This window comes from Henckelia pumila, chromosome 4 (genome assembly GCF_033568475.1).
Source record: "Henckelia pumila isolate YLH828 chromosome 4, ASM3356847v2, whole genome shotgun sequence".
NCBI lineage: Eukaryota > Viridiplantae > Streptophyta > Magnoliopsida > Lamiales > Gesneriaceae > Henckelia > Henckelia pumila.
In genome coordinates, this window is record NC_133123.1 from 7,593,483 (window position 1) to 7,621,156 (window position 27,674).

General features: G+C 34.6%; 3 protein-coding genes across 3 annotated transcripts; all 3 read right to left on the bottom strand.

Moving 5' to 3' along the window:
• Nucleotides 1-7,586: 7,586 nt before the first annotated feature.
• Nucleotides 7,587-8,991, bottom strand: LOC140866646 (probable membrane-associated kinase regulator 1). The gene has a single exon (XM_073271673.1). The coding sequence runs from the start codon at nucleotides 8,965-8,967 to the stop codon at nucleotides 7,966-7,968; it is 1,002 nt and encodes a 333-aa protein (XP_073127774.1). The 5' UTR covers nucleotides 8,968-8,991; the 3' UTR covers nucleotides 7,587-7,965.
• Nucleotides 8,992-12,803: 3,812 nt separating this feature from the next.
• Nucleotides 12,804-15,770, bottom strand: LOC140860435 (sugar transport protein 13-like). The gene is made up of 5 exons (XM_073263451.1): nucleotides 15,635-15,770; nucleotides 15,191-15,513; nucleotides 14,155-14,279; nucleotides 13,553-13,841; nucleotides 12,804-13,472 (listed from the first exon to the last, which is right to left on the bottom strand). The coding sequence occupies exons 1-5, from the start codon at nucleotides 15,768-15,770 to the stop codon at nucleotides 12,804-12,806; spliced, it is 1,542 nt and encodes a 513-aa protein (XP_073119552.1).
• Nucleotides 15,771-17,620: 1,850 nt separating this feature from the next.
• On the bottom strand, nucleotides 17,621-22,224 carry LOC140863674 (vacuole membrane protein KMS1-like). Its single transcript, XM_073267269.1, has 8 exons — nucleotides 21,908-22,224; nucleotides 20,601-20,812; nucleotides 20,318-20,396; nucleotides 19,187-19,486; nucleotides 18,777-18,934; nucleotides 18,563-18,679; nucleotides 18,283-18,462; nucleotides 17,621-18,210 (listed from the first exon to the last, which is right to left on the bottom strand). Exons 1-8 carry the CDS (start codon nucleotides 21,924-21,926, stop codon nucleotides 18,034-18,036), a joined length of 1,242 nt encoding a protein of 413 aa, XP_073123370.1. The 5' UTR covers nucleotides 21,927-22,224; the 3' UTR covers nucleotides 17,621-18,033.
• Nucleotides 22,225-27,674: the final 5,450 nt, after the last annotated feature.

The window sequence follows — 27,674 nt, forward strand, 5'->3', positions numbered from 1 at the left end:
TATTTGTCACTTTGACACAAAAACCCTTCCAAGATTTCTGTCATTTTGTGTTATTCTCCTCACAGAAATATGTGCATTCACGTCATGAGTAAATTTTTTTAAAAAAAAGTTGGTAGAGGAAATTGTTATAATCGGGTCTCGAACATGATATTTCGTTCTAAATCTGGGATTTTGGTGTCAGGATCGTAGGTCATTCTCGTCATTAATTTGACATGCCTGAGAGTTGAAGGCATGGATATCCATATTTTTTGTTCGATTGCTGTATTTCATTTGACTTCATGAATCTTAATGACACTTTAAATAATTAATCATTTTAGTTTAATTTCCCAATTAATAAATATAATGTATTTAAATAAAAGTTAGAAGTTAGATAAAATATATTTTAAAATAAAATATAGGAACAAAAAGGCATGCAGAGTGTCCAATGCCCATTATTGAAAATCCTGCGTTGAGATTTTGAGAAGTGTTATGTACAGCTAAGCATACATTGAGTAAATCTTTTTTCCCCCTAAAATATATACATAATTGTATGTGTGCTGTAACAACAACTATTTTTTTAACAAACATTGGATTAGAGAGAATCTGAGGCTATTCCTTAGTTGTATTAGAAGTAATTAATGAAGGCATAAAAATTGGCTTAGAATCTTTAAAAATGTTACATTCATGACTCATGCATTCTAAATTTCCAAGTTTAAATAATTCCTTTTGATTAGTCATATCTATTTCTTAAAAGAAAGGTATATTTTGAGACTCTACATGCTATCACGGTTCTGTGTTAATCGTGAGACACGTTGACTTGATCTATATATATATATATATATATATATATATATATATATATATATATAATGGATAATAATATTTTTTCGTGAGTCAAATAGATCAAAAAATTGCATAAAAGTTTTTGTAATTCTTGAATTCATCATAATTAATAGTGTTGATATTTATATTCCTAAAACACCAAGAAACATTGTTTCTGTAGCATTAGTGAAATTTTAATTATTTATAGATAGAATTTGAATGAGCTTATATATAAGTTCTTTAAAAACGTTCATAAGTTGTTTAGTAGTTTATAACTTATATATTTTTAAAAAAAGTTTTATAAAAAATTTATAATGACAGAAAAACTAATCTTGACAGCTATAACCCCAAAAAAAAAAAGAGTTGGAAGAAATATGAGGAAAGATTAATGCGGGGCACAATCCGAAAGGAACCTGCAAACCCGGAAAAAAGATCCGAAAAAGGCATGAAATATGGTTAAACTGGGGCCTCTTTGGGTAATTAAATTAATATAAAATAATGTTTTATTCCTATTAGAGTAATGGAGTAGTTTTAATTTCCTTTTTTAGATAAGTAGATCTCAGGTGCTAAACAGTAGATTTAGAGTGGTCTTTAATTTAATAAAAAAGACTTGGTTTTTTTCCGGCCATGGTTTTCAAACCCTGGTCTTGATCTGAATCAAAAAATTTAAATTTTTCGAACTTCGAATCGAGCTCAACTTCGAATATATAATTAAATTTTGAACCAAATTCAATCCTTAAAAAATTTATTATATTCAACTCGATTGGATTCGTTTGCTCGTTGCCTGATACGAAAATAGGATTGTACCCAACAGATTTGAACATTATAGCAAGAGCCCGGCAAACATAACTATTATGCCTCCCTAATATAAGAAAAAGTCACCTACCATTCTATCGCCTTCCGTAGCTTGATTTCCTCAAATTAATCACCTCATCGTTACATACAAACTCAAACCAATATTCTAAAATATATATAACAAATTAATCATTTATGAACAAACATTGCGTGTTGATATTGATATGAACTGGGATTTTTCTCGAATGGGAATGAGAATTAGCTAGTTATAGTGTTTGAGAGAGTTTCTAATAAGCACTTCTCAGTTTTTCTTTAACAAATTTTTGAAATTTTGTGAAATTTTGTTAGGAAAAAGGTGAGAAGTGCTTCCTAAAAGTTTTTTCAAATTAAACACTACTATAGTAACATACTTTATAGCTGGAAATTATTAAATAAAATCAGAGTTGATCACTAAAAAGTAAATAAAAACTAAAACAATCTTTAAAAATTCTCATGTAGAACTCACAAAATATGGTGTAGAAAATGGCCTAGAGTACGTTTTGCATAGAGATTCTCGTTCTTCCTGACCACTTTTGTAGAGTTCAAGGCCTATTTGTGGTATAGAAAATGAACAACTTTTTTCGTTTTTAAAGTTTGCCTCCCTCTCGAGTCCGTAAATTCATTCCAATGAACCTGGCCCCTACCTAGGACGGTCAAATGGGGCTATTGAACAGGTCGGCTCGTGACTCGCCGCAATCTACCATTCGAATGGGATAAGTCGTGAATTACTAACCCAGACACTTATAATTACGTGGCGGAGGTGATGTGCATTTAGTGTCTCAACTCAATCCACTTATTTTATGTAATAATCAATAAGAGCTAACTCGTTTCGACGACTGTATCGACAAATAGCTCTCGCCTGTCAAGGGTTGCACCGCATGCATGAATATTTTTTGGTGGACGTTCAATGAGCATTTTAATTGTACACAAAATGACAAGATTAAATGTATATATGTAGTGTTTGTCATGTAAAAACTCGTATGGCTAAGTTCGCGTAAGAAAATAAATAAAACGATCATGGGCCCAGATCTTTTGGATCATGCTTGATGGACCGGTGTTATACTAATTTAGAATTTGTTTTTTGGTAAGCCCTATTGCGATTGGGTCGGGCGGCCGAAAGAAGCCTTGATTCGAGTTGGTATCGTAATTTTTGTGGAGGTCAGATTTTGGAGTTGTTCGATGCTACTCTTCGGGTGAGATCTAACGATTTTTTTTTTCATTCGAGATGTTTGTGTCACATGAAAAATAATAATAATAATAATAATAAAAATAGGACCTTGATAATAGCTTATGGGCACAACGAACGTCTCAAATGTTAAAAAAAAAAAAACAGATAATGCATGCTAGCATGAACGTATTCATATTTTCATTTTGAACTTTTAATTAATTTTATGATCTCAACTCAGTTTTCAGTAAAAATTACAATGTATATTTTCTGATTAATTATTTGATCTACTAGCTACTTTTATTTGTTCGGTTCATTTGCATGTTCCACTCGCCTAAGCTAGCGTTTGATTTTTAAGTGATTAGATCCAAACATGCAAATATATAATTATTTTATTACATATTTCTTTAATTTGATATATGTCACCTGCAACATAACATGAAGATACCATTTTCACATAAAGTTGTGTATTGACACGACTATATATATTCAGATATTCTGGAACATGACGGTATCATTTCACATGATTGTAACGTACGTCTTAAATGAGCATCACCGACATCATCAATCCATTGTAGCCGTACCATTTCATTGATTAATAAATGCATGCATGACGTGTATATATGTGCACCCATATGGTTACCTGTTGGTACGATTCAAGATTATTTCCAACCTTATTAAAATTTATAACTGATCGATTGCGATACTCTAAGTAACGATATAATTCAAATATTAGAATTATATAGTAGTTTATGTCTCACGCTTCGATTATTCTCAAAACATATGTAATTATTGTTCTTTAACAATCTCCTACCCCCACGACAACTGCATTCTTTGTAATCTAAATTAATTGAATAGGTGAGCTTGATTCTGACATCAATTTTAGGATTAAGTGTTTGTTGTTAATTATATCTAAAGCTCTATAACAACTAGTGATAATAATGCAATTCAAATCTTTTAACTACACAATAGTCGAAACGTTTTGCTTAGATGGTTGAGTTCAACATGAAAATGTTTGAAAAAGTTATTATCAGTTAATTTCAGTATAAAATTTCATACGACTCGGAAGGTGTCAACTTGATTATTACTTATAGGACAAACGTTTGCATTTAATTAACTGATGAAGAAAACGAGAAAACGAAAATTATGTGTTTGGAGAAGGAGAAGAAGACAAGTTACTATAAAAGGCATGTTAATTTATTAGCGACGCCAAATTCAAATTACTTTATAGTAAGATCATATATGGTGCAATAAAAATAAATGTGGATGCTGCAGTCATTAATTAGTGGGTTGCCAGGATTTGGAGTGGGAATTGTTGTGCGGGACAATCAGGGAATTGTGATTATGGCTCGGGTCACATGTTTACAAGGGGCCTTTCAATCCACCTAGCAGAATTATCAGCAATGCAAGAAGGTCTTAAAATAGCTTCTCAATTTGGTTGGTCTAATATTATTGTCGAAACCGATGCTCTGAAGCTCCTATCATTAATAGCATCCATCGTTATAGTAGTCAAGCTTCTTCTTTTGCTGTACATTTTTGTAGACCATCGGCTAATCGTGTAGCTCATGTGTCAGCTTCTTATTGTTTATCAAATATCATCTGGGTTATTACTAGATTGTGTAGATTTATATCCTTGTTTTTAAGCTCTTTTGTAAACGATGATGTGATGGAATGATATCTTATCGGTTTATTAAAAAAAATTAGTCATTTACGGAAAAAAGAATAAATAATAATTTAAAAAAGGCAAAAACTTTTATGAGACGGTCTCAAGGATTATTTTTTTGAGACGAGTCTCTTATATGGATTATCCATTAAAAAGTATTACATTTTATGCCAAAAATATTACTTATTATTATAAATATGAGTAGGATTGACTCATTTCAAGAATAAAACCGTCTCACATTAGTGTTACTCTTTTAAAAAAAAATGGTTGCATTATGCACGTGGCCTGTCTCGTTTCTTCACTTATCTAAAATGGCCACACACCCCAAACAATAGTTATTGATTAATTAATCAAATTTGTGTTACAAGAAATTAAAGTGGCTGTAAAACTTACTTGATCCATCCTTTTTCTTTACCTATTTTTCAAACCACCTTATAATGATGCCATTTAATATTATAGTTATTCTTGCTGAATTGTATGGACATTTTTTTCTAATTTTATTACACATTTATATATGTTGAGAATGATGCGTTGCTAATTGCTCTATACCAAAAGATCACATGCAAGTACAAATTTCTGTGGGCCGGGCCTGTGTTCCCTGTATGTTGTGGGGTTCTAATATTTTTATGATAGAGATAGAGTCACTTATTGATGCATGGCTGTCATTTATAGTCACGTACTCACGTGATGTGTTTTTTTTTCAAATAATAATAATAATAACAATAACAATAAATTCTTTCGAAAAAAAAACAATAACAATAATATATTTGCTTGCTTAAAAAAAACAATAATATTTTTGCTACAATTAGAATATATATCAAGTTATTTCAGGCTAATTAATTTATCTAAAAAAACTTTATATGAAACATTTTTACGGATCTATTTTACGATACAGATATCCGACTCGACACAACCCATGACAAAATATTATTTTTTATATTGAAAAAATACTACTTTTCGTTGCAGATATTGATCGGATCGACTCGTTCTTACCTACTGTTCATTCAAAAAATTAAGCTCAATAATGAAATAATTAGTTATTTGTGTTAAAACTAAGTTATTATTGATTATTTAAATTCAGACTCCATATATTTTTTTTTAGACGTGAGGATCTGCATCCGCTACATTTTTTATGCGCACTAAATAAACCTTCGAACTAACATAATAGCCCAAACTAGCTATATGCGATAAACTAATCAAAAAAATGTTAGACCCGAGAATCGAATTCCACCGTCAATAAGTTAACCGATTTTTCTTGTTTAAGATCAATTGGATCAACTTGTCTTTATGCTATTCAATGTGGTCAAATCTGAGACAATACAACAAAAATGGATTCAATTAATTTACTTTCCGTGGGGCTTCCTATGCTGCGTCTGGTGTGGGTGGACCAATTAACTCCCAAAAAATATTTGTTTTGCCAAAGTACAAATGAGCAACATCCACCACAGAAATCAAGGCCCATTTATTTGTTATTAATTTAAAGCCAAAAATCTTGATTGGTAGACCCCCTCTCACATTAATGTGCGACCCAGGGGATAACTACAGGGACTAGTCCCCCCGTCAACTAATAGGACTCCTGGATTATTCCAATCAAATCAAATTCTTTTATTTAAATTATTAAAATATACTAAATATTCCTCACTTAATCAAATCGTGGTACCACATCGAAATTACCTATTAAAAATATATATATAAAAATAAAAGGGCGGAAAACCAATTTCCTTTTTTTTAAAAAAAATCATAGATTTAAAAAAAGTTTTATCTGCAAAAAATAGGAAATTGTATGTGAATCTATGATTCATCGAGGTGTGTCATTTAGCGGCAGTCTCTTTCCTTATTTGATCTTTTACGTGACGTGACCCACTAAAGAGTAAAGACTACACTTCATCGACTTGTAGTACATCAACACATAAAAGACAATCATGTGTTTGACATAGTTTTCGAAAGTACGTTCAAGTTGGTAGAGTAGGTGAACTTTTGGCCAAAAGTCAGCTGTTCGATTCCCCCTACCAACACCTTCTTGGATTAACCTGTCACACAGGGCTTGTCTAGTGTGGTTTACCTGACTAACATAGTTTACAGGCTATTGCGTTAGTCCGGGGTTTATCCAGCGTCATCAAAAATAGTGGCTGCGGATTCCCACGCCACAAAAAAAAATAAAAATCATGTCTTGACGTAGGTTTGAAATATGCTATCTACACCGAGCGAGAGTGAAATATAAATTTGCTCCATATATTTTACTTTGGAAATTATTATGTTAATTAATTGATAGAGTCAAACTCAGATTAGGATTCAAAATTTTATTTATTACACAGACTAGGTGAACCTCAAAAGTCTGTCAACATTTTGTATATTCAGAAAAAGGCCCAAGTACAATTAATACTTTTGGAATAGCACATGGGAGATTCTTGTTCACCTGGCAAAAAAATTCAACCGCAGGAAAATGCCTAAAAAATAATATATATTTTCCAGTAGTTATTGTTTTAGTAGCATATTGGAGTCGGAGCCCCAATTAAAAATTGCAGAGCTTTCATAAAAGAACGAGTAAATTTACCGTTACATGTAGCTAGCCCCTGCTTTTGACGTGATTGGAATAAAAACCAAGGAGTCAAATGTGTGAAATTGTTGTATTTATTTAATTTCTGTACTTTCAAATTTGAAGAATAGAATTTGGGTTTCGGTCCATAAATTGACATGATTTGGATATTAGTTCCCGCTGTCAGATTTTGGTTTTTCATCTATCAACTTAATTAATGGTTTTTTCGGGTTTTGATTCCGAAAATCACTAAATTCATCGAATGTTTTCTTACGTGATACTAATTCTCTTTTACGTAACTTATATGATGAAAATAAAACTCATATTATACAGTTTAAAATCCATATGATGGAAAAAAAAACAAAACAAAACGATCAATATTTCGAAAAATCTTTTAAATATTTTGTTCATATAGATTTTTATATATGTATGTGTATTTTATTATTGTAAAAAAAAAACACTTGGAGAGCATATAGTCAATACCAAATAAGCATTAATGTGGGTAAAATAAGGACCAAATACCTAAACAAATTTAAGTTACACAGTGAAAATTTAAGTTATGGATCAGCACCATATAATTCGTCGAATTAGATCATATTACATATATACATAGTAAAGAGATATATAAATAACATAATAATTTATAACTTTAATAATAAACATTGAATCAAAAGTTTGATAAAACACACACACACACAATGTCTGATTCTTAGTATGCGGAGCATAAGTGTGGCTTCACTCTAGCTTTTAGTTTCGATTTTCGAATGATTCTTATAATTTTATAAACAAGTTTTAAATGAACAGTACATGGGCAAATTATTAATTCATTTTTTTATCCTTAATAACACATGATTAGATACTAATAAACATGATAAAGTTGTTAATGATTAATTAAGCATGCAGGTCGCAGTTAATTCTACATCAAATGAAATTAACACAGTCTTTAATTATTATTATTATTGTGTCTCAAATTTCATTACTGACCATAGTCTTATTCTGCAGCATGGAGTTCTTGCAATGCGCGATTGCACCCTGAATAGCGCTCTGCAATTCCTCCATTGACGAACTATCCGAATAGCACATGCCGGATCCAGCCCGACCCATTTGCGAAAACCCGGACCCGCTTTTACCATGGCTTGGTGATGATCCCATTGAAGATGGGCAGCTGGAAATGCAACTTCTTCTGCTGGGGAACCTCAAACTTCCGGAAAATGAGTACTGTGAAATATTCTTCGTGTTGCATGTTGTTAAATCTTGGTCTTTGTTTTCCGCCATGCGCGGAGTTGTATTTTCCGATTTCGGGAGTCTCGACGGCGGCGGCATGCACGGCGGTGAAGGGGATGCTTTCTGTTGCTGCTGTTTCTGGGAGATCTTTTCGTATAAAGGTTTCACTTTTTTCAAGTACTTGCGTACGACTTCTTTAGCGCTTGAGCTGACTCGCTTGACGGCGGTGGCCGCGGTGGTATTCTTGTGTTCCTTTCGGAAAACAGAGGAGAATTTGGCGAGGGAGAAGTATTTAGATGATTTTGTGGGCAGGAAGTTGAGTGAGTGAATGTTGCGGCCAGTGTGAGTGAGGCGTTTGAAGTCATCATCGTCGGTGACAGAGCTGGGGCGGGAGGATTCACAGTCGAGGTGGTGGGGTAGATCGATGGAGGAGGCGGAGGAAGTGGAGGCCGTGGAGTCACGGGAGGCGGTGGTGGTTGTGTCGGAGGAGGAAGAAGTGGAGGGAGAGGAGAGTAGGAGAGCACGGACCATGGAGATGCGGGGGGAGAGGTGGAGGGGGAGGATCTGGCCTTTGTAGAAGAGCTCGTCGGCGGCGGCGGCGGAGGACTTGTGGGGAGAGCGGGAGATGATGAATTCGAAGTCGGAGGAGGAGGAGGAGGAAGAAAAGGAGTGGGTGGGCGAGGAAGGAAGGGTGTGGGATTTGGTGGCGGAGCCGTGGCGGAGCTTTTCAGTGCGCCGTCCCATGCTGGTGGCAGCTGGCTGGCTACATCTTCTGGAATGTATTTGACCTTGTTTTATGGTTGGGGAAATGGAAGGATTCTTTTTTTATAATGATGGAGATATGTAATTAATTATTATTATTAATTGAGTGATGATACATGTACATGGAGGGTTACACGTTGGGTTACACGTTGTACTTGAAATAACATAAATATCCCTAATGTATTTTGGAAAGATTTTTTTTCAAATCAAGTAGAGGGATAATTTTATAATTTCATGTGTAATGTGTAACCCAATGTGTAACTCAACGTATACATGTAGCATCATTCTATTAATAACAATAATTACTCAAAATAATCATAATTGGTAATTAATGACTTATAGCTAATAGATAAGGCGTACGATTCAGAAATTTTGAACACGGATGATGATGATGATGATATGATTCCAATAAATGGAAGATCAAGGGGGAAAAAAATGAACTCAATGAAAGAGCTAAATTCAAACTCAAACCAAAATAAACAGATTAAAAATTAATTAAATTATAGTAAACATGAAGTAGCGATTTACAAGAATTAAGAGTATTGGCTATATTTATAAAATTTTAAGTTAACAGATAATGTCATGTGTTTTAGTAATATTATTATTTTGTTGAACCATCATTATGGGAACTTTTGTAGATGTGAATGCATGTTTTATAACCCCATCTTAAACTATTTCACATCATTTTCATATTACATTACTCAATAGTGAGTTTATAAATTTTAGTATCTATCTTAGTAAGAATTATTTAAAATTTTTGTTCCACCTAATCTCGAGAACTCTATTATCATCTCGTCTATCGGGGAGATGAGACTAGCAATGAAGTGGAAACGAGTAATAAAAGGAAGTGGAAACGAAGACTTCGTTGAATTCATATTAGCATAAAGACGCAGAAGATTAAATAAATCAAATCGTTATCGACTCTAAAGCCAAAATACTTGGATCAAATAGGAGAAAATAAGAACGGATTGAAATCCATAAAAACAACTTTCAATAAAATAAAAATAAAAATAAAAATAAAAATAAAAATAAAAGAAAAAGCAAGTATTGGATGATTTTGGGGCATTTATTTTGTTTTTGACCATTTTATCATGTCACACTCAACAGGCCAGAAACCAGAATGCCTGGCTTGGGATAATGAGGGCCATATTGTATACATACACATTTTTTAGTATTTCCATTTTTAAATGGACATTACAACAACCGACACTTTCACAAAACGAAATAAATTAAATATATATTTCGTCTTTCAAAAGTAAAATAGATATATTTGTCAATTAAAAAGTAAAATATATATAAGACTCGTGTCACCTAAGCTAATCCTATGCAATCGATATAACAAAAGGGACAGCAAATCTTTTTCAAATATAATCATATAAAATTATAAATAATTAAGTTTTAAATAAAAATATTAAAATTAAAATTAAAATTAAAATTAAAATTAAAATTAAAATTAAAATTAAAATTAAAATTAAAATTAAAATTAAAAATAAAAATAAAAATAAAAATAAAAATAAAAATAAAAATAAAAATAAAAATAAAAATAAAAATAATCGACTTATCTCTATCATCATTTTGAAATTAATTTTAACAATATCTGTCCTTTTTTTTCAAAAAAAGACATGGAATCAAAATAAAAAGAGTAACACTCCTGTGCAACGGTCTCATTCGTGAGACGGGTCAACCCTATCCATATTTATAATAATAAGTAATACTTTTGACATAAAATGTAATACTTTTTAATGGATAACCCATATAAGAGACCCGTCACACGAATATGACCCGTGCAACGGTTGCATACAAGTGTTTGCCAAATAAAAATAAGAAGAGAAACCGGCATACACCAATCATTTTTTTGTCGTAAAATATTAAAAATTGAATAAAAGTACTATAAGAGGAAGGCATACAAGTCAAAAAATATATATTTTTTGCAATTAATCCGCGATCATATTTTATGATTTTCATTGAATAAATTTCGAACTAATAAATACATTAACTTATAAATCATAGTCAAGTGAACCACATTAAAAAAATTATATGTGACAAATTCATCCAAGAAAATATTGATAAGAGAATTCAATCCATAATGATTGACCAACCGATCACATATTCCACTGACTTGGAAATCTCGAGAGTCTTCCAAAACTATAATTTGATATAAATAGGAGAAAAAACATAAAACACACACATTCAAATAATTAATTAGGTCGAAGTTCCTCGAACCAACCCAAATTTCTGGATTTTTGAGTTTCACCTCCACACCCTCACCATGAATATAGGCTGCTGAACATAATTTTAGTACGATAAATTATATGTGATTGTACGTCTTACATTGTACAATAAATTATAGCATATGATCCAAGATGAGCACTTGATTGTCATCGTTTGAATCATAAGATTTATGGCCACGGAATCTTTTATATTCTCTAAATATTTTAATATTCTCAATCATATGCCATTAAAGACAAAAACATAGACATTTGCGTGAAATGGTAATCTTGTACATATTTTAATCATCAAACAACCATTAATTAAGTATTTATTACTGTGGATTTCCTCAAATCCAGTAAAAGAATATGAAATATGAGCCAGTAGTGTCATGTGAATTAGATGGATTGCCATTAAGATAAGATAATGGCATGTTCCAAAACCCGCTTCTTTCACACAAGAAAACAAGTTTTAAAATACGGTTTAAAACAATCAAAGGGTTGAAATCGTCAATGGAAAAATTTCAAGTTACAATTTAAGATACTTTCTCAACGACACATTTATTGAGCATGAACACGTATGCGAGAATAGCTGAGAAAATATATATGATACATTATTTAAAAGTGAATGGAGAAAAATCACAAGATTAATTGGATTGTATTTAGGCAAAACTGCAATTTTGGTTCTCTAAATTTGTCGCTTTGCGATTTCGGTCCTCTATGTTTTCATATTTTTGTTTTAGTTCTATATGTTTTGATTTTTGGCAATTTCAGTCATTTTGTTTCGAAAATGCTTACGTGGCATTATACACTTCAGTTCCACATCAGCACTGCATTGGTGTCATATGAGCGCCACATCAGATAAATGACTAAATTTGCCAAAAAAATAAAGATAGTGGACTAAAACTGAAATCTGAAAATATAGAGAACTAAAATCGTAAATTGACAAACATACACGACTAAAAAACAATTTTCCCTTGTATTTATATGAAAAACAATAACTATAAATATCTGAAAGTTCAATATATAAACAAAGACAATCTTCTTTTTTGAGCAAGCTTTTGGAAATTGAGTTAGGTCCATAGACTCTACCCATATTTGGGTCATTCGTCGATATCTCCACCCTCCTTCTAGATGGAGTGTTCTCTTTGTCTATTTTGTGGGACACAATTTACATACTAACAAATAGTATAAAGTTGGACTTGTTGATGTCTCCACCCTTTCTCTAGGGTATTGTCCATGTCTATTATCTAACCGATGTGGGACACTTAACATACCAACAAATAGTACAAAGTTGGACTCGTTGACCCTCCCTCTAGGGGGAGTATTGTCCTTGTCTATTACCTAACCGATGTGGGACACAATTAACATACCAACAAATAGTACAAAGTTGTACTCGTTGATGTCTCCACCCTCCCTCTAGGGAGTCGAGGAAGTATTGTCTTTGTCTTTTACCTAACCGATGGATGTGAGACACAATTAACATATCAACAAATAATACATAGTTTATTCGGTCATATATATCATCCTCCTTATTTATATTTGATTCTAACAATCAAAATTAAATGAACAATTCACACTAAACTTCTTTGATGGAACCTATGAGTGGCTTCACAAGAACTCTTTTCCGTCATTAACACTAGTAGTACTAGTGTGATCCATAAACCTCTTCCAAAACCAATGTTTCTTCCACACCCTCTCCTTCATCTCCTCAATGGGCACATTCTTGGTCTCCGGCACCAAGAAGAGCACGAAAACCGACATGACCAGAACCCAACTCGAGAAAAACAAGAAAATCCCAAACTTGAAGTGGCACAGCATGGACAAGAAGGCTTGAGCAATGACGAAGGTGAAGAGCAAGTTGATGCATACCGTCACACTCTGGCCCGCGGAACGCGTCTCGAGCGGAAACGTCTCGCTAGGAATGAGCCATCCCAGGGGACCCCAGGACCACGCGAAGGCCGAAACAAACGTACAAACCAAGATGACGATGAAAATGGCGTAACCATGTCCGAGGTTATTGGAATGGTCTTTAACTTTGATGCCTAGTATCACCGCAACCATGGTCTGTGACAAGAACATCTGAATCCCAGCTTCCAGCAAAAGCATTCTCCTCCCTAATTTATCAACCGAGTAAATGGATACAACAGTCGATGCTACATTGACCGCACCAGTAATCACAGCAGAGTACAATGCAGCATCGCTCCCGAATCCAACCGTGTCGAACAGCACAGGAGCGTAGAACATGATCGCATTGATTCCCGTAAATTGCTGAAAAATCTGCAGCTAGCAACAGTTTTTGTAACCAAACAAATCATTTTCAAAGGAGTGCTGCATGATATATATAATAATTAACTAGCCTGTAAGGCAACAGAGATGACCAAGGGAGGCCTGTTTGCTCTGGTGAGGAGATTTCTGAAAGGGTGTTTCACTTCCTTGGCGATACGGCTCGCCTCCACGATCTCCAAGAACTCTGGCTCCACATTTTCCACTCCTCTGACTCGTTTCAGCACAGCTTTGCCTTCCTCTAAATGGCCACGCTCGATCAAGCTAGTGGGCGTATCGACGACGAGCAGCGCGCCTACTGTCAGCAGCACAGCAGGAACCCCGGCCAGGCCAAGTGACAGGCGCCAACCCCATCCCTTGATTCTGTCATAACATGATCACATGAGGGATCATAACAAAATTAACAAAAAGTACTTAAAAGAATGCATTTGTTTTACGTACTTATGAGCATATGCTATTTATCATCTTCCAAATCAGTACCAATTCAAGAAAGTTAAGAGGTGAATTCATTTAGTAGTTATATGTAAGAATCAACAAACTTTCATGTTAGAGTTCATTAATCCTTTCGAATTAATATATATATAAATACATCTAAAAGCCATATGTATTATAATTCGTGCATTTTTTTCTACCAAAAATGACCCAGTGACGAAGAATGAAGAATAAGGAGACTTGCTTGGAAGTTCCATAGTTGATAAGGTTGGCAAAGAGAATCCCGATAGTGATATTGAGTTGGAATAAAATGTTAAGGCCTCCACGTATCCTGGTGGGTGCTATCTCCGATAGGAACACAGGAACTGCCTGAATAAATTACAAAATAAACAATTCATATATTTTCTAGGGCCACAAATTAGGAGGAACGATTAAGTAATTCATATATTTTCTAGGCCCACAAGTTTTACCGACTTTGTCCCATGACACTTATATATGTTACAAATATATATATCTTCTAATTGGACCATTAAGAATTATGAGAGTACTTGTAATCAAGTGAATTGAACCAATGGAAGAAAATGAAAACGGGACACTACATATTGACCCAAACTTGTGATATTGAAGCGCAAAGATATCATATCTTATTTTAGAAAGGGATATAAAAAAATATTTTCCTATGGGCCGCGTACATAATATTATATATACGATAAATAAATATTATATCGTGTTTATGTTCATTTCTCGATAGTTTTGCTAGTGTGATTTGCAGATTAGAGTGTGTTTGGTTATAGAAGCCAATAAAAATAAATCACTTTTTCTTTTTATTTTATTTTTTTTATAATAATATTTTTCTAAAAAATATAGTTGTTTTGCTTGCAACAATAATTTTTAAAAAACACTAATTTAATTAAGTGCATTTTTAGAAGCAAATTTTGGCTTTTTTGACTTTTGCTTTTACTTTTATTCAAATTTTTTTAAAAACACTTTTAATCATTTATACAAATGTTAAAATCATCTCAGCTATTTTTAATAAAAACATTTTAAAAAAGATGCACTTATTATTTTTTAAGATAACAAACTTTGTACCCAAATTAATTAAATATGAAGTTTACCCGCTACTGTTTTCATCGTCGTATATATATATATATATATATATAGTCATGATCTATTGTACATCATAGTACAGGAATTTTGTGTGCATCGCAAAATGTTTGTGCGAACATTTAAAAAAAATCAGATGTTCGAAAAAATTGTACGTATATAATTAATAAAAGTACCTGATTTGCGAAGCCGACCCCGCAACCAAGCAAAATCCTGCCCAGGATGAGCATAACAAGGTCTTGTGCGGAGGCATTAAGCACCACTCCGGCAATGAAGAACAAACCAGCGATCAACATAGTTATCTTACGTCCCAGTTTTCTCGTCGTGTATGAAGCAAAGAAAGTCGCCGTTAGGCCAGCAAGATACAGCGAAGACGTGAACATCTGAAGCCCTTGATCGTCGTATTTGCAGTAGTTGCTGTTAAGCCCCGGATCCTGCGTCTTTTCGTATACCGACGGGAAGAATTTCTTCAAGAAATCGTCCATCGATGTTACACCACCTGCATATATAATAATAATAAATAAAAAAAACGAAAAGTGCTTTCTAAAAGCTTTTTCAAATACTATCTATATATATATATATAGCGTGTTGTCATGAAATATATAAAACTGCGTGCTTACCCGAAACACCAACATCGTAGCCGAACATGAGCCCTCCGGTGGCGGCCATGAGGCACGAGATGATTACTATAGGGGTTATCTTCGCCTCGAACTCTTTCTCCCCGGCCGCCGAGGTGGCCAATGCTCCGCCTGCCATCGCTCTAGCTGCAAACCGAGTTTTCTTGAATTTTTTTACGATAATGTAAATATTGGGGAGTACTCAGGTGATGAATGAATGAATGTAACAAGAGTACTTTGTGTTGGAGAAATTTATTTAAAGAGCAAATCGAAAGTCATGAGTTTGATGTAATGTGGGGGGCAATGGATTGAGGTACTACATGCACCACAAGCATGTTTACACGTGGGGAAAACGCACACGTGTGTGATTGACACTTTTGTGATTTTTTTTTTTAAAAAAGATAAAATTATATATTCGCCATATTTAGAGTTTGCGTGGTTGTGCTGTGAAAAAGAACAAATTTAATTAGGATCCCTCGGTCAAATTGAGACACACAGTGATAGGGAATGAAATGATTTAAGTAGTTTATCTAGTTTGGAAATACATGCATTTTATTTTAAGTAAATCACCAAGTAATTGACCTTTTTATTGCCACATGTCATTTATGTTAAGAGTAACGCTGCTGTGAGATGATCTCATTCGTGAGACGGATCAATCCTACTCATATTTATAATAATAAGTAATATTTTTGGCATAAAATATAATATTTTTTAATGAATAACCCATATAAGAGACCGGTCTAAAAAAAATGACCCTTGAGACTTATATGAATTTTTGTCTTACGTTAAGTATTGATATTCTTTGAATAACGATTTAATTATGGAAAAAACTCTTTGAGACGGTCTCATATATTATTTTTGTGAGGCATATATCTTATTTATGTTAGCCATAAAAAATTAGGCAAAAACTCCTATGAAACGGTCTCAAGGGTCATTTTTATGAGACGAGTCTCTTGTATGGGTAATACATTAAAAAGTATTACAATTTATGCCAAAAATATTACTTATTATTATAAATATGGGTAGGATTGACCCGTCTCATGGATGAGACCGTCTCACAAGAGTGTTACTCAAAAAATTATTACTTTTTCACAAAAACTCGTGTGAGACAGATCCTTTATTTGGATCACTCATGAAAAATTATTATTTTTTATTATAAATATGAGTTGATTTGATCCGTCTCACAAGAGACGAATTCTTACTTTTTATGTTAAAAATATTATTTATTATTATAAATATGAATTTTATTGTCCGTCTCACAAATAAAAATTAGTGAAACCGTTTCACAATAAACTTACCCTTTATGCAGGTATTAGAATTTGGACATATAGGTTGTTTGAGTCAATAATTTCTCGTAAGCACAGTCTGACTGTATTAATGCTGTTGCTAGCTAATACAATTCTTCATTTTCTTTTTGGTAGAAGATATAGGATCAATTTTTTTCCCCCAAAACACTTGAAAATTTTTAGTATTATATGTGATGTTTCTAAACGAGGGTCAGTTTTTTAAAAAAAAACATAAACGAGCGAGGGTCATTTTCAAGTAATAAACACTTGTAAAACGAATATGATACGTGCCCGTTAAATAACCATCCGAACACTTTTTAATTGGTAAGATAAGACTAAATGTGTTTCATAAATTTTTTTTAATAAATGTGAGACACGCATGGATATATTTTAATTGTTCACAAATAAGGAGTTGACACATGATTAACAACGGGGAACTTCAAATGCATTAAATCAAATATTATTATTATTATTATTATTATTATTATTATTATTATTATTATTATTATTATTATTATTATTATTATTATTATTTTATGTTCTTAACCTTGTCAATATTTTAATAACATGGGCTCACAAAGTTTGACGAATAAATGTTGAAAGAATCAGAAATTCATAAAACTAAGAGAAGAATGATTTCAATCATCCTTAGCCGTTGAATAGGCCCAAGCTGGCACCATTATTACTCTTATTTTTCTATTTGAAAACCATGCTGCATCTTATATTCTACAAGTAAAATAGGGGTCTCGGAACGAGAAGTTGAAAAAATTTACATGAATGTAATATGATATTCAATATTATTTTTGAGGTCACTGCACTGAGTGCTTATGATCCTAGTCTAAAAACAAGAAAACATATCAAAGTTTGGCTTTTATATTCACCCTGCGCTAAACTACGGCCTCCCCTGATGCTATTCTGAATAAACAGGACAACAATTTCTGTTCTATTCTGCAAGAGCTTTGCATGATGACTTATACATGCATGCATACGCTTTTCAGGGGATTCAATGGCAACTGAACTACCCTTTTTCCGATATTTCTGACCCCGGTTTCTAATCTAAAATCCAGTAAAAGAATGAGTGAAACTAAAAATGGATATAGTCGTATAGAACTAACTTCATCCAGCTGTATTATCAGTATCATTAGTATTCATCAAAGCCGCAATTTCCTTGTCTTGTTGTTTCTTTAGATACTGTTGTGCAGTAGAGTTAACAATCTTCACAAAAAAGTTCACTAGCATGAACCAAACCACTGTATTCCAGATGAAAGCGGGTGAAATATTCCATTTCTTCACCTGATGATCAGAACAGATTGCTAGTACACAGATGTATTCAGATTGATATGGAAACTCAAGAGATACTAGTACCTGGATATTTGAGGGAGCCTGCTCTTCAATGGCCAAATATTTCTCTTTAATGGAGTGAAGCTTGGCAGAAAGGTTGGGTAGAATAGAGTCCAAACCAGGTATAAAACTAAGAGCCCAAATTAGTTTGTTTTCAATCCATTCGACGAGTTGATTGTTGCAGACAGAAATGACAAAAACAGTCTGCAGATTGTGACGATTGACAAGGACATATAAGCAGACCTGAAAGTGTAAAATTCTAGGGAAACAAACATTTTTATTTTAAACTACAAAAGTTACACACCTGCATATGAGTCTTGATAATTGATTTGCCAATTATTGTTGCCAGAAAGAACTCCCAGAAAGGAATTTGGAATTGTCCACACATTATGCCCGCGAGATCAAATAAAGGATTAGGCACCTGAAAAGAATCCCACGTGCGGGTATCAAGTAACAAATGAAGATTGAATGCCCTAGTAAGAAACTGTAACAAAAGAAAATGAAATGAACAAACCAACCGAGGCAAGAAGTAAAATGGTGACAAAGTTTAAATATTGGGCATGTGACAAGAACCATCGCTTTATTTGATTTATGCAGGCAGAGATAAACCCTTCATCTTTTGTTGTAGAAGCATCCAATTCCTCAATTTCGTGAACTATGCCACCCGACAAGCTTGCTGTACCAAAAGGATGCGTGAAGGTGATTATAAAGTCAAAACATGACATATACAGATAAAAGCAAGCACTACAGATCAATGTAAGGTGAGATTATCAATTGTAGTCAATAATTAAGCGTTGCTGATTAGTCATTTTTGCAAATGGGATACAAATATGCCCCCACAGACCCTTGTCTAAAGTCTAGTCTTGGGAATGGTACACTCTCCTCTTTATAAACTTCCAATTTTCATTGAAATTTAGAGAGCTCGTACCCGCCCTTGAAATGAAGTAAGGGGGAAGTTCACCAAGAGCAGTTCCAAGGCCCCACAGAATAGCCTCTAACTGGACCTGAGGTAGTATGCTGCTAAGGGGAACCCGCACGCCATGTGAATATTCGAAAAGAGGGGGTCCAAATTCAGCACAATCCTTGCCAAGCCAAGAAGGGCCTGTTTTTAACTGTACTGTATCGTATGGAGCACTCTTGATATCTGTTCGGCCACACTGCATTGATTTTATAGTGAACAAGGCAATATGAGGTCCCAGATAGAGAACAAATGTGTGAAGTCCCGAACCTATGTTAAAAAAACAGCGAAAACATTCAGACAAAAATCAATATGCATGTGGCCATGGATAGCAAGTTTATGGTTTCGAAATGTTCATTATGTAACTAAGTTGGTCACTGGAATTACATATTGAGATGCACTTTGTCTCAAAAACTTAAAACGACACAATAATATCAACAGCGGAAAATAACAAAACCAAAATCCCCGTAGTATAAATTTGTGTGCAGCCCAACACCAATATAGGTGGATGAAGATAAAAGCACCCAATCAATGGCTTAAACAAAAAAGTTTCCAATGTAAAAAAGATTATACACGTAAATATGAACTTACATGTCTAGCGTTTTCACCCTCTTACTTTAAAGATACCTAACCTTGTTTATATCATGCCAACTTTTCCCCTTCCTTTTTTGAGGTTTCTATTACCACCACAAAGGTTTCCCCTAAATTAAATATCTGTTGATTTGAATTAAGCCAATTGACACGTCTTTGCAGAAAATTCATGGCAGAGTTCAATAAACAGCATAATGTACAAGGAACTTAATGGCATAATGACCATTTTTGTCCACAATGTGCATGATCACCCACTGAATTTGAGGAAATGCGTGGTTGAATATTTTATTGCTAATTACGTTGAAAATTAGAAATAATAATCATCTTTCAGCTGCTCACTAGAGATAACAATGCATAAGCAGTATGAATGGATGGCAAGGCTGCGGGAAGGAACGAGCACTACATTATCATATCAGCTACAAAGTTATATCCCTTGAGATAAATTTATCAATATCCTCAAGAAAATAAAGAAATTAGAATGCGTGGGCACAATCAAGTTGTTTTGCTTACCAAGTCCAATGGAAGATGCAACTCCTAGAGCCAACCACCAAATAACAAACCGCATATATCGCATAACTTCCTCAACATACTGCAGTTTACATTAAAGATGCACTCAATAAGTAGACTATCCCAATATTATCAACCATCGAGCACAACCATACCACAAATTATTTGTGCTGAAAACTAGGGATATCTGAATTCCAATAAGAAAGTATGTGGCTTAATATCTGGTATCCATTTTAAAACCATATTGCAAGTTACGATTTCGAAATATGAATAACTTAGTCATTACCTTCTCATGAGGACCATCAACAGTCAGCAATATGATTCCAGAAACCACTGCACTGGTACTTAACAACGCAAGCCACACACCATGTGATAAGAGATATACAGCTGACCGTTTGAGATATAGTACTAAGACCAGAACGAAAAGCTTTATTGTCTTGGATGGTTGAGAGATCAGAGTTAGATTCTCTAATTCTTGTTGATGTTTTATACGAAGTTCTACAAAAGCAAAAATTTGTCAATTTCAAGTTAAGTAAAATGGGATCCACGAATGATTAGGGGTACGATCAAAATAAATCAAGCAGCAGATGCAATAAATACAATTTCCGTGCTTCTCGTTAATTAACTGCTCCTAAATGTTCAGTTAACCTGTATGCTAGTTTTCTTTTGAATCCAGAAATAATTCCATCTAAGGACACAAAAAACTCAAATTAATAGAAGCTACCACAAGCGAACTTTGCAGTAGACACCATCTGGAGCCTCTCAGTTCCAAGAACCAGATAGCTCCAAACAAAACCAGAACAAGCATTATCATGGAGAAGTTCCAACATCAAGAGCCAGAAGCACCACTAAGAAACCCAATTTCCATGTCACCAGTACGAAAAAACATCAACATCAGAAGAAGCCATCATATGTGAAGATATCAAACTCTGCCATCAGTTTACACTTAATGATCCTCCTTGACCAGAGAAACATATCCAGCCACTCCTCATATTTCATAGACCAACATGACAACTTTTCACTCAGATAATATTCAACTGCCGTATAAAAGGTGTTCTCCACTCATTCACAAGGTGCGCACCCATTAGAGGATAGAGTATAATTCGTTTAGATATCCTAACATTACGTGATTTCAATAACATATATAATCACATGTATATGAAGATAAGATTGAGTGAATGCCTCTTAACACCGACCACAAATTAAACTTCTAATAAGAGCGATCATTATCAAAGAATAAACAAAAACAGTGTCAAAATTTTATGCATAGTCAAAATAAGGATGTTTCAAAGCTAAAACGGAAACATATACGCACTCACAGACAAAAACCAGATAGTCAATACCTTATACCATATCCATCTGAAACACACTCATTCACATCAAATCTCGGAAAAGGGGGAAAAAGGTTAAACAGTCTCAGAGATATTCATATTCACAATATGGCATTGAAATTCAGACTCATGGTCGGCTCAGAAAACATGAAAATTTATAAAAGAACGAATCTTGTATATCTCCCCAAGACAAAGAAAGATCACGGATTAAGGTTAACGGCTGAATAACCAACAGTAAACAAATTATTAAAACAAAACTTGCCTGCGATCGTCATGTCCATGTCGCAAGAAATTCAATGCCAACTCTATTTTTCCTCGAAACTCGGGTTCTTGTAATCTTTCACATCTCACCTGGAATCTTGATTGTTGATACAAAATATACAAGTATATCCAAGACCGTTAACCAAAGAGAAGAAAAGGGTAAGTTTGAATCCCGATTACGAATAAAAAAAAAAAACTGGAATTCTGAGAAAGATCTGAGGATTAGTAATGAAAATCGTGTGGAGAAAAGATCCTATCATTTGATTTGGGAAAGCATATTGTATTTGTAATTTGTGCCAACTGCCAACCAATTACCCGCAATAATGCCCATAATCCGACCTTTTTATTATTAAAATTAAATTAAAATTAATTAGAATTTACTGAGAATAATCATTTTCTTGTTATTAGCTTCTTACCTTGTACCATCAAGTGCCCAGCGGTAGGGGGTTGGCTAGTTTGGAAGTTGGAGAAGAAAAGAATATGGGTTAACAAAAAATAAAATTTGTATCTTTCTTTTAATGTAATCGCTCTAAATGGGAATCGAGGGGATCTCAAAGCCTTGGCTTTAGCCATTGAGCTAAGATCTCGTCGGCGTTTCTTTTCTTTTCATTAAAATGGAATCAAAGTTTATAATTAATTTTAACCCATTATATCTATAACATGTGAAAGAAATGGTGTACGTGGTTGGTTATGTAAAATAAACAGTGTTATCTTTTGTGTTGTAACACCACAGACAACAAAGTGCAGCGAAAATTTAAAGTGTAAATAAAACACAAGTAATTAATTTTGCACGAGTATAAAAACTCGTGCGGGTGCCTTAGGGCTAAATATTACTAGTAAACGTAAAATCAGTCTTACAAAACAATCCTAGTAATTTTACGAAAAGTCATTAAATGCTAAATTTTTCAACAAGTTGAGAAATCAAACTTGCATCCTAAAATACAACATAGTATAAAAGAAATTGGATGCAACTCCCGTATCCTAAATTGAAGAAACAGAAAAGATCTTCAACAACACAGTTCTCACAGTGTTGTCTCTGATGTCTTCAACACGAACGGCAACACGGGAACATGCAACAACGATGGTTGCAAACCTTGCTTCAGAGTTCTTCAAATTCTTCAACAGAATTCTTCAGAGTATGCGCAGTATATTATCGTCTGAAGTCCTCTCATCTTGTGCGTGAAATCCCCTTTTATAGATTAGTATTCAAATCTTGAAGATTTCCTTAGATAGAGTCCTACATGAATAAGGAAATATGTTTTAATAGAAAATAAAATCTATCAAATCTTGCAAATCAAATCTTGATAATATCGAATTATATTATATCAACTAATCACCTTATCAAGACATGATTTAAACTTAGGCAAATATATCTTTAACATAATCGATACATACTCAGGATATTTACCATATATTTTATCTTGTCTAGAAAGCAAAATCTAATAATATCAATTAATACAAGGGCCGAAAATATCAAGAAATAAAATTCCTTTCAACATGCATATTGCTATCAGGGATATGTGAAGCGTTTTTGCATGCTATAGCAACAGAGAATCAACTTAATTTAAGCACTAAAATAACTCATTACTTGTCTTCTCACTGATTTACATGGTCTTAAATGTCTTGCTTAGTTGCTTATATGATGAGCAGGTGCATTTGAACTAATATTTGCAAATTCTTTGAGTATCCTTCATGGTTAAATTCTTCCCATCCTTTAGAAAATATATCTGAACCGGGATAACTTCTGGATCATGAGTTTTCCCATTCACTTCTCCTCTGGTTTTGCGCGCGTGTTTCAGTGTAACTAGTATAACAGTGTAAGTACTAATTCCCTCTTGGCATGATATTCCCTTCCTCTAGTTTGGGTCTTCTTGTTCGCGAACAAAGACGAAGGGCTGCTTCTTTCTTTCCACATTTGGCCGTCTCCTCTTCACTCATGGCAGAGGGTATGTTGGGTTATAAACACATGAGGTATTCATCCCATGTTCATTCCAAAAGGTTTGTTAATTGGGTGGGGTTACGTTAAGGGTTTATTCAATGTGAGACAACTGTAACTGTAACACCCGGTATTTTTAATTACATAAATCCGCCTGCATAATTAAGATATTTAATTATTTAAATTTATGATTTATGGGTTAAATAATTATGTGAATTATTTGTGCATGATTTAATTTATTTTTTTAAGCATTTAACCCATAATTAGTAATTTTTATGATTGTTAGTATTTTAATTATTTGATCGCGTAGACGGGACCGTGGACGGACGAGATGACAACTTTCCACCCAAATTATTTTATGAGCCTTTTTAGAGCCTTAAAATATTATTTTGAGTTTTATTATCTCAAAATTTTAAGTATTTAATTTTATTTAATTTTAGGAGTCCATTTTTATTCAAATTAAGCCAAAATATTGACTTTTTATTATCTTTAAAATTCCCTAAAATTATTATTTCGAGATTTTATAATATTTATGTTAGTATTATTATTTTTAAAGTTGGGATTATTTTAATTATGTTATTATCTTCCTATTTTAATTATTAAACCATTATCTACCTAAAATAATCCCCAAACCCTACGCCATTCTCCTAGCATCAGCCGCCTACCTCCCCTCCATTCTCCATATTCTTCATCAGATAGCATTCTCCAAGGACTCCATAGCCTCAATTCGTGTGGTTTTCAAGCCGAGTCATCGTCCCGTCGTCCCGGAACCGCCCCACGCTCGTGTTTTCTCGTCATCTTCGGTGAAAGGCATGATTCCTTCTCTTAATTTCGTGCCATATCAGTATAATATGTGGGTATTGTGTATGCATCAAAAAACTTTCAAAAATTTTCAGAAAAGTTTCGGCCATCATGAAATTTATGGCTTGTAGTGTGAGTTTGATTGTCATGCTCATGTTTCTTAGCCATGGGTGTGTCTAGGCTGCTGGACAGGGTCCCTAGGATGTCTAGGGAGAGTCTAGGCTCGATTGGCTTGGACGGTTCGAGCCAAAAGAGCCCAGAAATTGAGCTGGTTCGTTTCTGCCTCTCCAAGTGCGCAGAACAGGGTTTCAAGGAAGGGAGCTTCGTTCTCCTTCCTCAGACCACGGTTTAGGGTAAGGCCGGTTGGGTTAGAACCCCATTTGAGTTTTCTAAGTTTTTGCAGAAGGTTGCATGGGCTTTCGTGGTCGGAGCTTCGAGGACGAAGGGTTTTCCCGCAGCTGCTCGGGTCTGCGCGACAGTGCAGAAGGGCCGGGTTGCAGGGCTTCGTTCTCACTCCATAGTCGACGGTTTGGGCTGGTTCTTGGCTTGTTGGAAAGGTCTGGATGTGAGCTAAGTCCTAGGGGTGGTGCTCCGGCCGGTGGGTGGCCGGAGCATGGCGGCTGCCGGCGTTCTTTGCAACTGCTCGTGGCCGCAGCAGTGCAGGGAAGAGGGTGATCGAGTTGGGGCTTTGGGAGTGGTTCCGGGTCGGGTCTTGGGTCCGGGTCGGGGCGGTTAGGTAGTGGGTCGGGTTAGTGAGTTCGGGTCCGAGTTTGGTGGGCCGGGCTCGAGTCTTTTTATTTTTAAAGTATTTTACGAACTTATGTGTTTTTGGGTCAAATAAATTGAAATAAAATTATTTGGACTCCCAAATAATTTTATTTGGACTTTTAAAATTTTAATTAAGTTAGTCCATTTATTTTATGGGCTTTTGGGCCCATAAAAGTTAATGGGCCAGTCTTTGAGTTTTTGGGCCCAATGGGCCAGCTTAAGTGTTATTGGGCTTAGTGTAATTTTAATGGGCTTTATTAATTTAATTGGGCTTAGAATAATTATGTGGGCTTAAAGTTTGAAATAATGGGCTTAAGTATGTTAATGGGCCAGATTTAAGTTAATGGGCTTGTGTGTAGGGCCAGCAGTCCAGGACCATCCATGAGAAAATTTGCATGTGTCCTAAATATATATTTAATTATTTATATGCATTTAAGTTATTTTAATATTTATATGTTAGTAAGAAATTAAATTAAATATATATGATGGACACACATTTTATTCAAGTACATGCATTCATGAAATAATATTTTATGCGTGATTTAATGTTTAAGTTGAGCAATAAAAATATTTTATGTTGGAAGTTGAAGTAGTGTGACAATTTAAGGGGGATTCGTCCCCATATGATTGAAGGGCAGTTTACTGCCAATTTAAGAGGTGATTCGTCACCGGCCACGTACGTAGGTTTCCACGCTGATCAGTATTTAATGTATGATTTAAGGTTACACTACGGATACAACCATGCTATGTTAGAAAATAAATTGCTCAATAATGTTATGTATTATGTTATGTATTATGTTTATTTAATTAAGTTATGTTATGTAATTTTTAAGCATGCTCATTCATGTATATGTATGTATTAGTATTAAATTGGTTTAAATTATTTTAAACCCTTGTTATGTTAGCATGTTGGGCCTCTAGGCTCACTACACTGGTATGGTGCAGGTGAGTACGTTGAGGATGACATTGTACCCACCGGAGGCGAGGACGTATGAGCATGCATGCAGTGGCCCCGTGACCGTGAAATATTCTGAGTCGCTATGCATGTGATTGTTCTTGTCAGCATGATACATTTTTATTATTTGTCAGTGGTTGTGAGTTTAGAATATTTTATTAACTATTTTCAGTGCATGCAAATTTTATACATTTTATTTATGCAGTATTTTTTTAATTAAATGTTTGACTCAGATATTTATTTTATTTTTAAGAATGCATTTTTATTTAAGTATTTATTTGTTTATTTATTTAGTTATTTTAAATCTTTTTATTCTGTTCATATACGTATGGGCGTATATGTACAATACTTTATTTAGTAAGTAAGTATAAAAAAAAAAAAAAATTTCCGCATATTTATTTATTAATTATAGAGTTAGGGTCGTTTCAGTTGGTATCAGAGCACGGTCCTCGGAGGGGTCCTCACTGCTATGCGAGCTCATAAATCCACGCTACCGGTCTGTAAGTTTTAAATGTTTATAGCATGATTTAATTTCTAGAATTTAAGTTAGTATTAATTTCAAAACACTTAGTTATGCATGGCGATTTACGTAAATAAATATGTGGTGCAGAATGCCTCCCAGACAGGTGAATCGACGTGGGAGACCTCCACATCCACCTCCACCTCCACCGCCACCTCAGCAGCACCCCATGACGGCACTGGAGCAGGCCAGTGCCACGATGATGGCGGGTATTACTGCCTTGCTGGAGCAGCAGGCAGCCCGTCCCAGACTGTCCCACGAGGAGGACGTCGCCGAGAGGTTCCAGAAGAAGGGGCCTAAGGAGTTCTTGGGGACCACCGATCCGTTGGTGGCTGAGGGATGGATTCGCTCACTTGAGTCCATCTTTGACTATATGGGGATCACAGACGCCGACAGGGTGAGTTGTGCTACATACATGATGCGAGGCGATGCAGCCTCATGGTGGGAGGGTGCAGTACGAGGAGTCCATCTACCTACTCTGACATGGGCTGAGTTTAGGCGTATCTTCTACGCCAAATATTTCACTGAGGATGTGCGCAGTCGCATGATCCGGGAGTTCATGAGTCTCCGTCAGGGGGACAGATCTGTGGTGGAGTACATAAGCCAGTTTGAGAGGGGCTGTCGTTTTGTGCCCATGATTGCCGATAGTCCGCAGGAGAAGCTGCGACAGTTTGTTGAGGGCCTGAAGGCTGAGATCAGGCATGACGTGCGCATGGCAGACGTGTTTACATATGAGTCTGCAGTCAGCAGGGCCTTGCGTTCTGAGGAGGGTCGGAGAGCGATCCAGA

What these genes read in the sequence shown, in the direction of transcription:
- LOC140866646 (XM_073271673.1), bottom strand. Translation starts at nt 8,967, where the DNA reads ATGGGACGGCGCACTGAAAAGCTCCGCCACGGCTCCGCCACCAAATCC.
- LOC140860435 (XM_073263451.1), bottom strand. Translation starts at nt 15,770, where the DNA reads ATGGCAGGCGGAGCATTGGCCACCTCGGCGGCCGGGGAGAAAGAGTTC. An exon ending in GGGTCGGCTTCGCAAATCAG is followed by an intron (nt 14,280 to 15,190) that starts GTACTTTTATTA and finishes TAATTTATTCAG; the next exon opens with GCAGTTCCTGTGTTCCTATC. An exon ending in TCATCTCTGTTGCCTTACAG is followed by an intron (nt 13,473 to 13,552) that starts GCTAGTTAATTA and finishes TGCTAGCTGCAG; the next exon opens with ATTTTTCAGCAATTTACGGG.
- LOC140863674 (XM_073267269.1), bottom strand. An exon ending in CCATTTTACTTCTTGCCTCG is followed by an intron (nt 18,680 to 18,776) that starts GTTGGTTTGTTC and finishes GATTCTTTTCAG; the next exon opens with GTGCCTAATCCTTTATTTGA. An exon ending in AGGCTCCCTCAAATATCCAG is followed by an intron (nt 18,211 to 18,282) that starts GTACTAGTATCT and finishes TCTGATCATCAG; the next exon opens with GTGAAGAAATGGAATATTTC.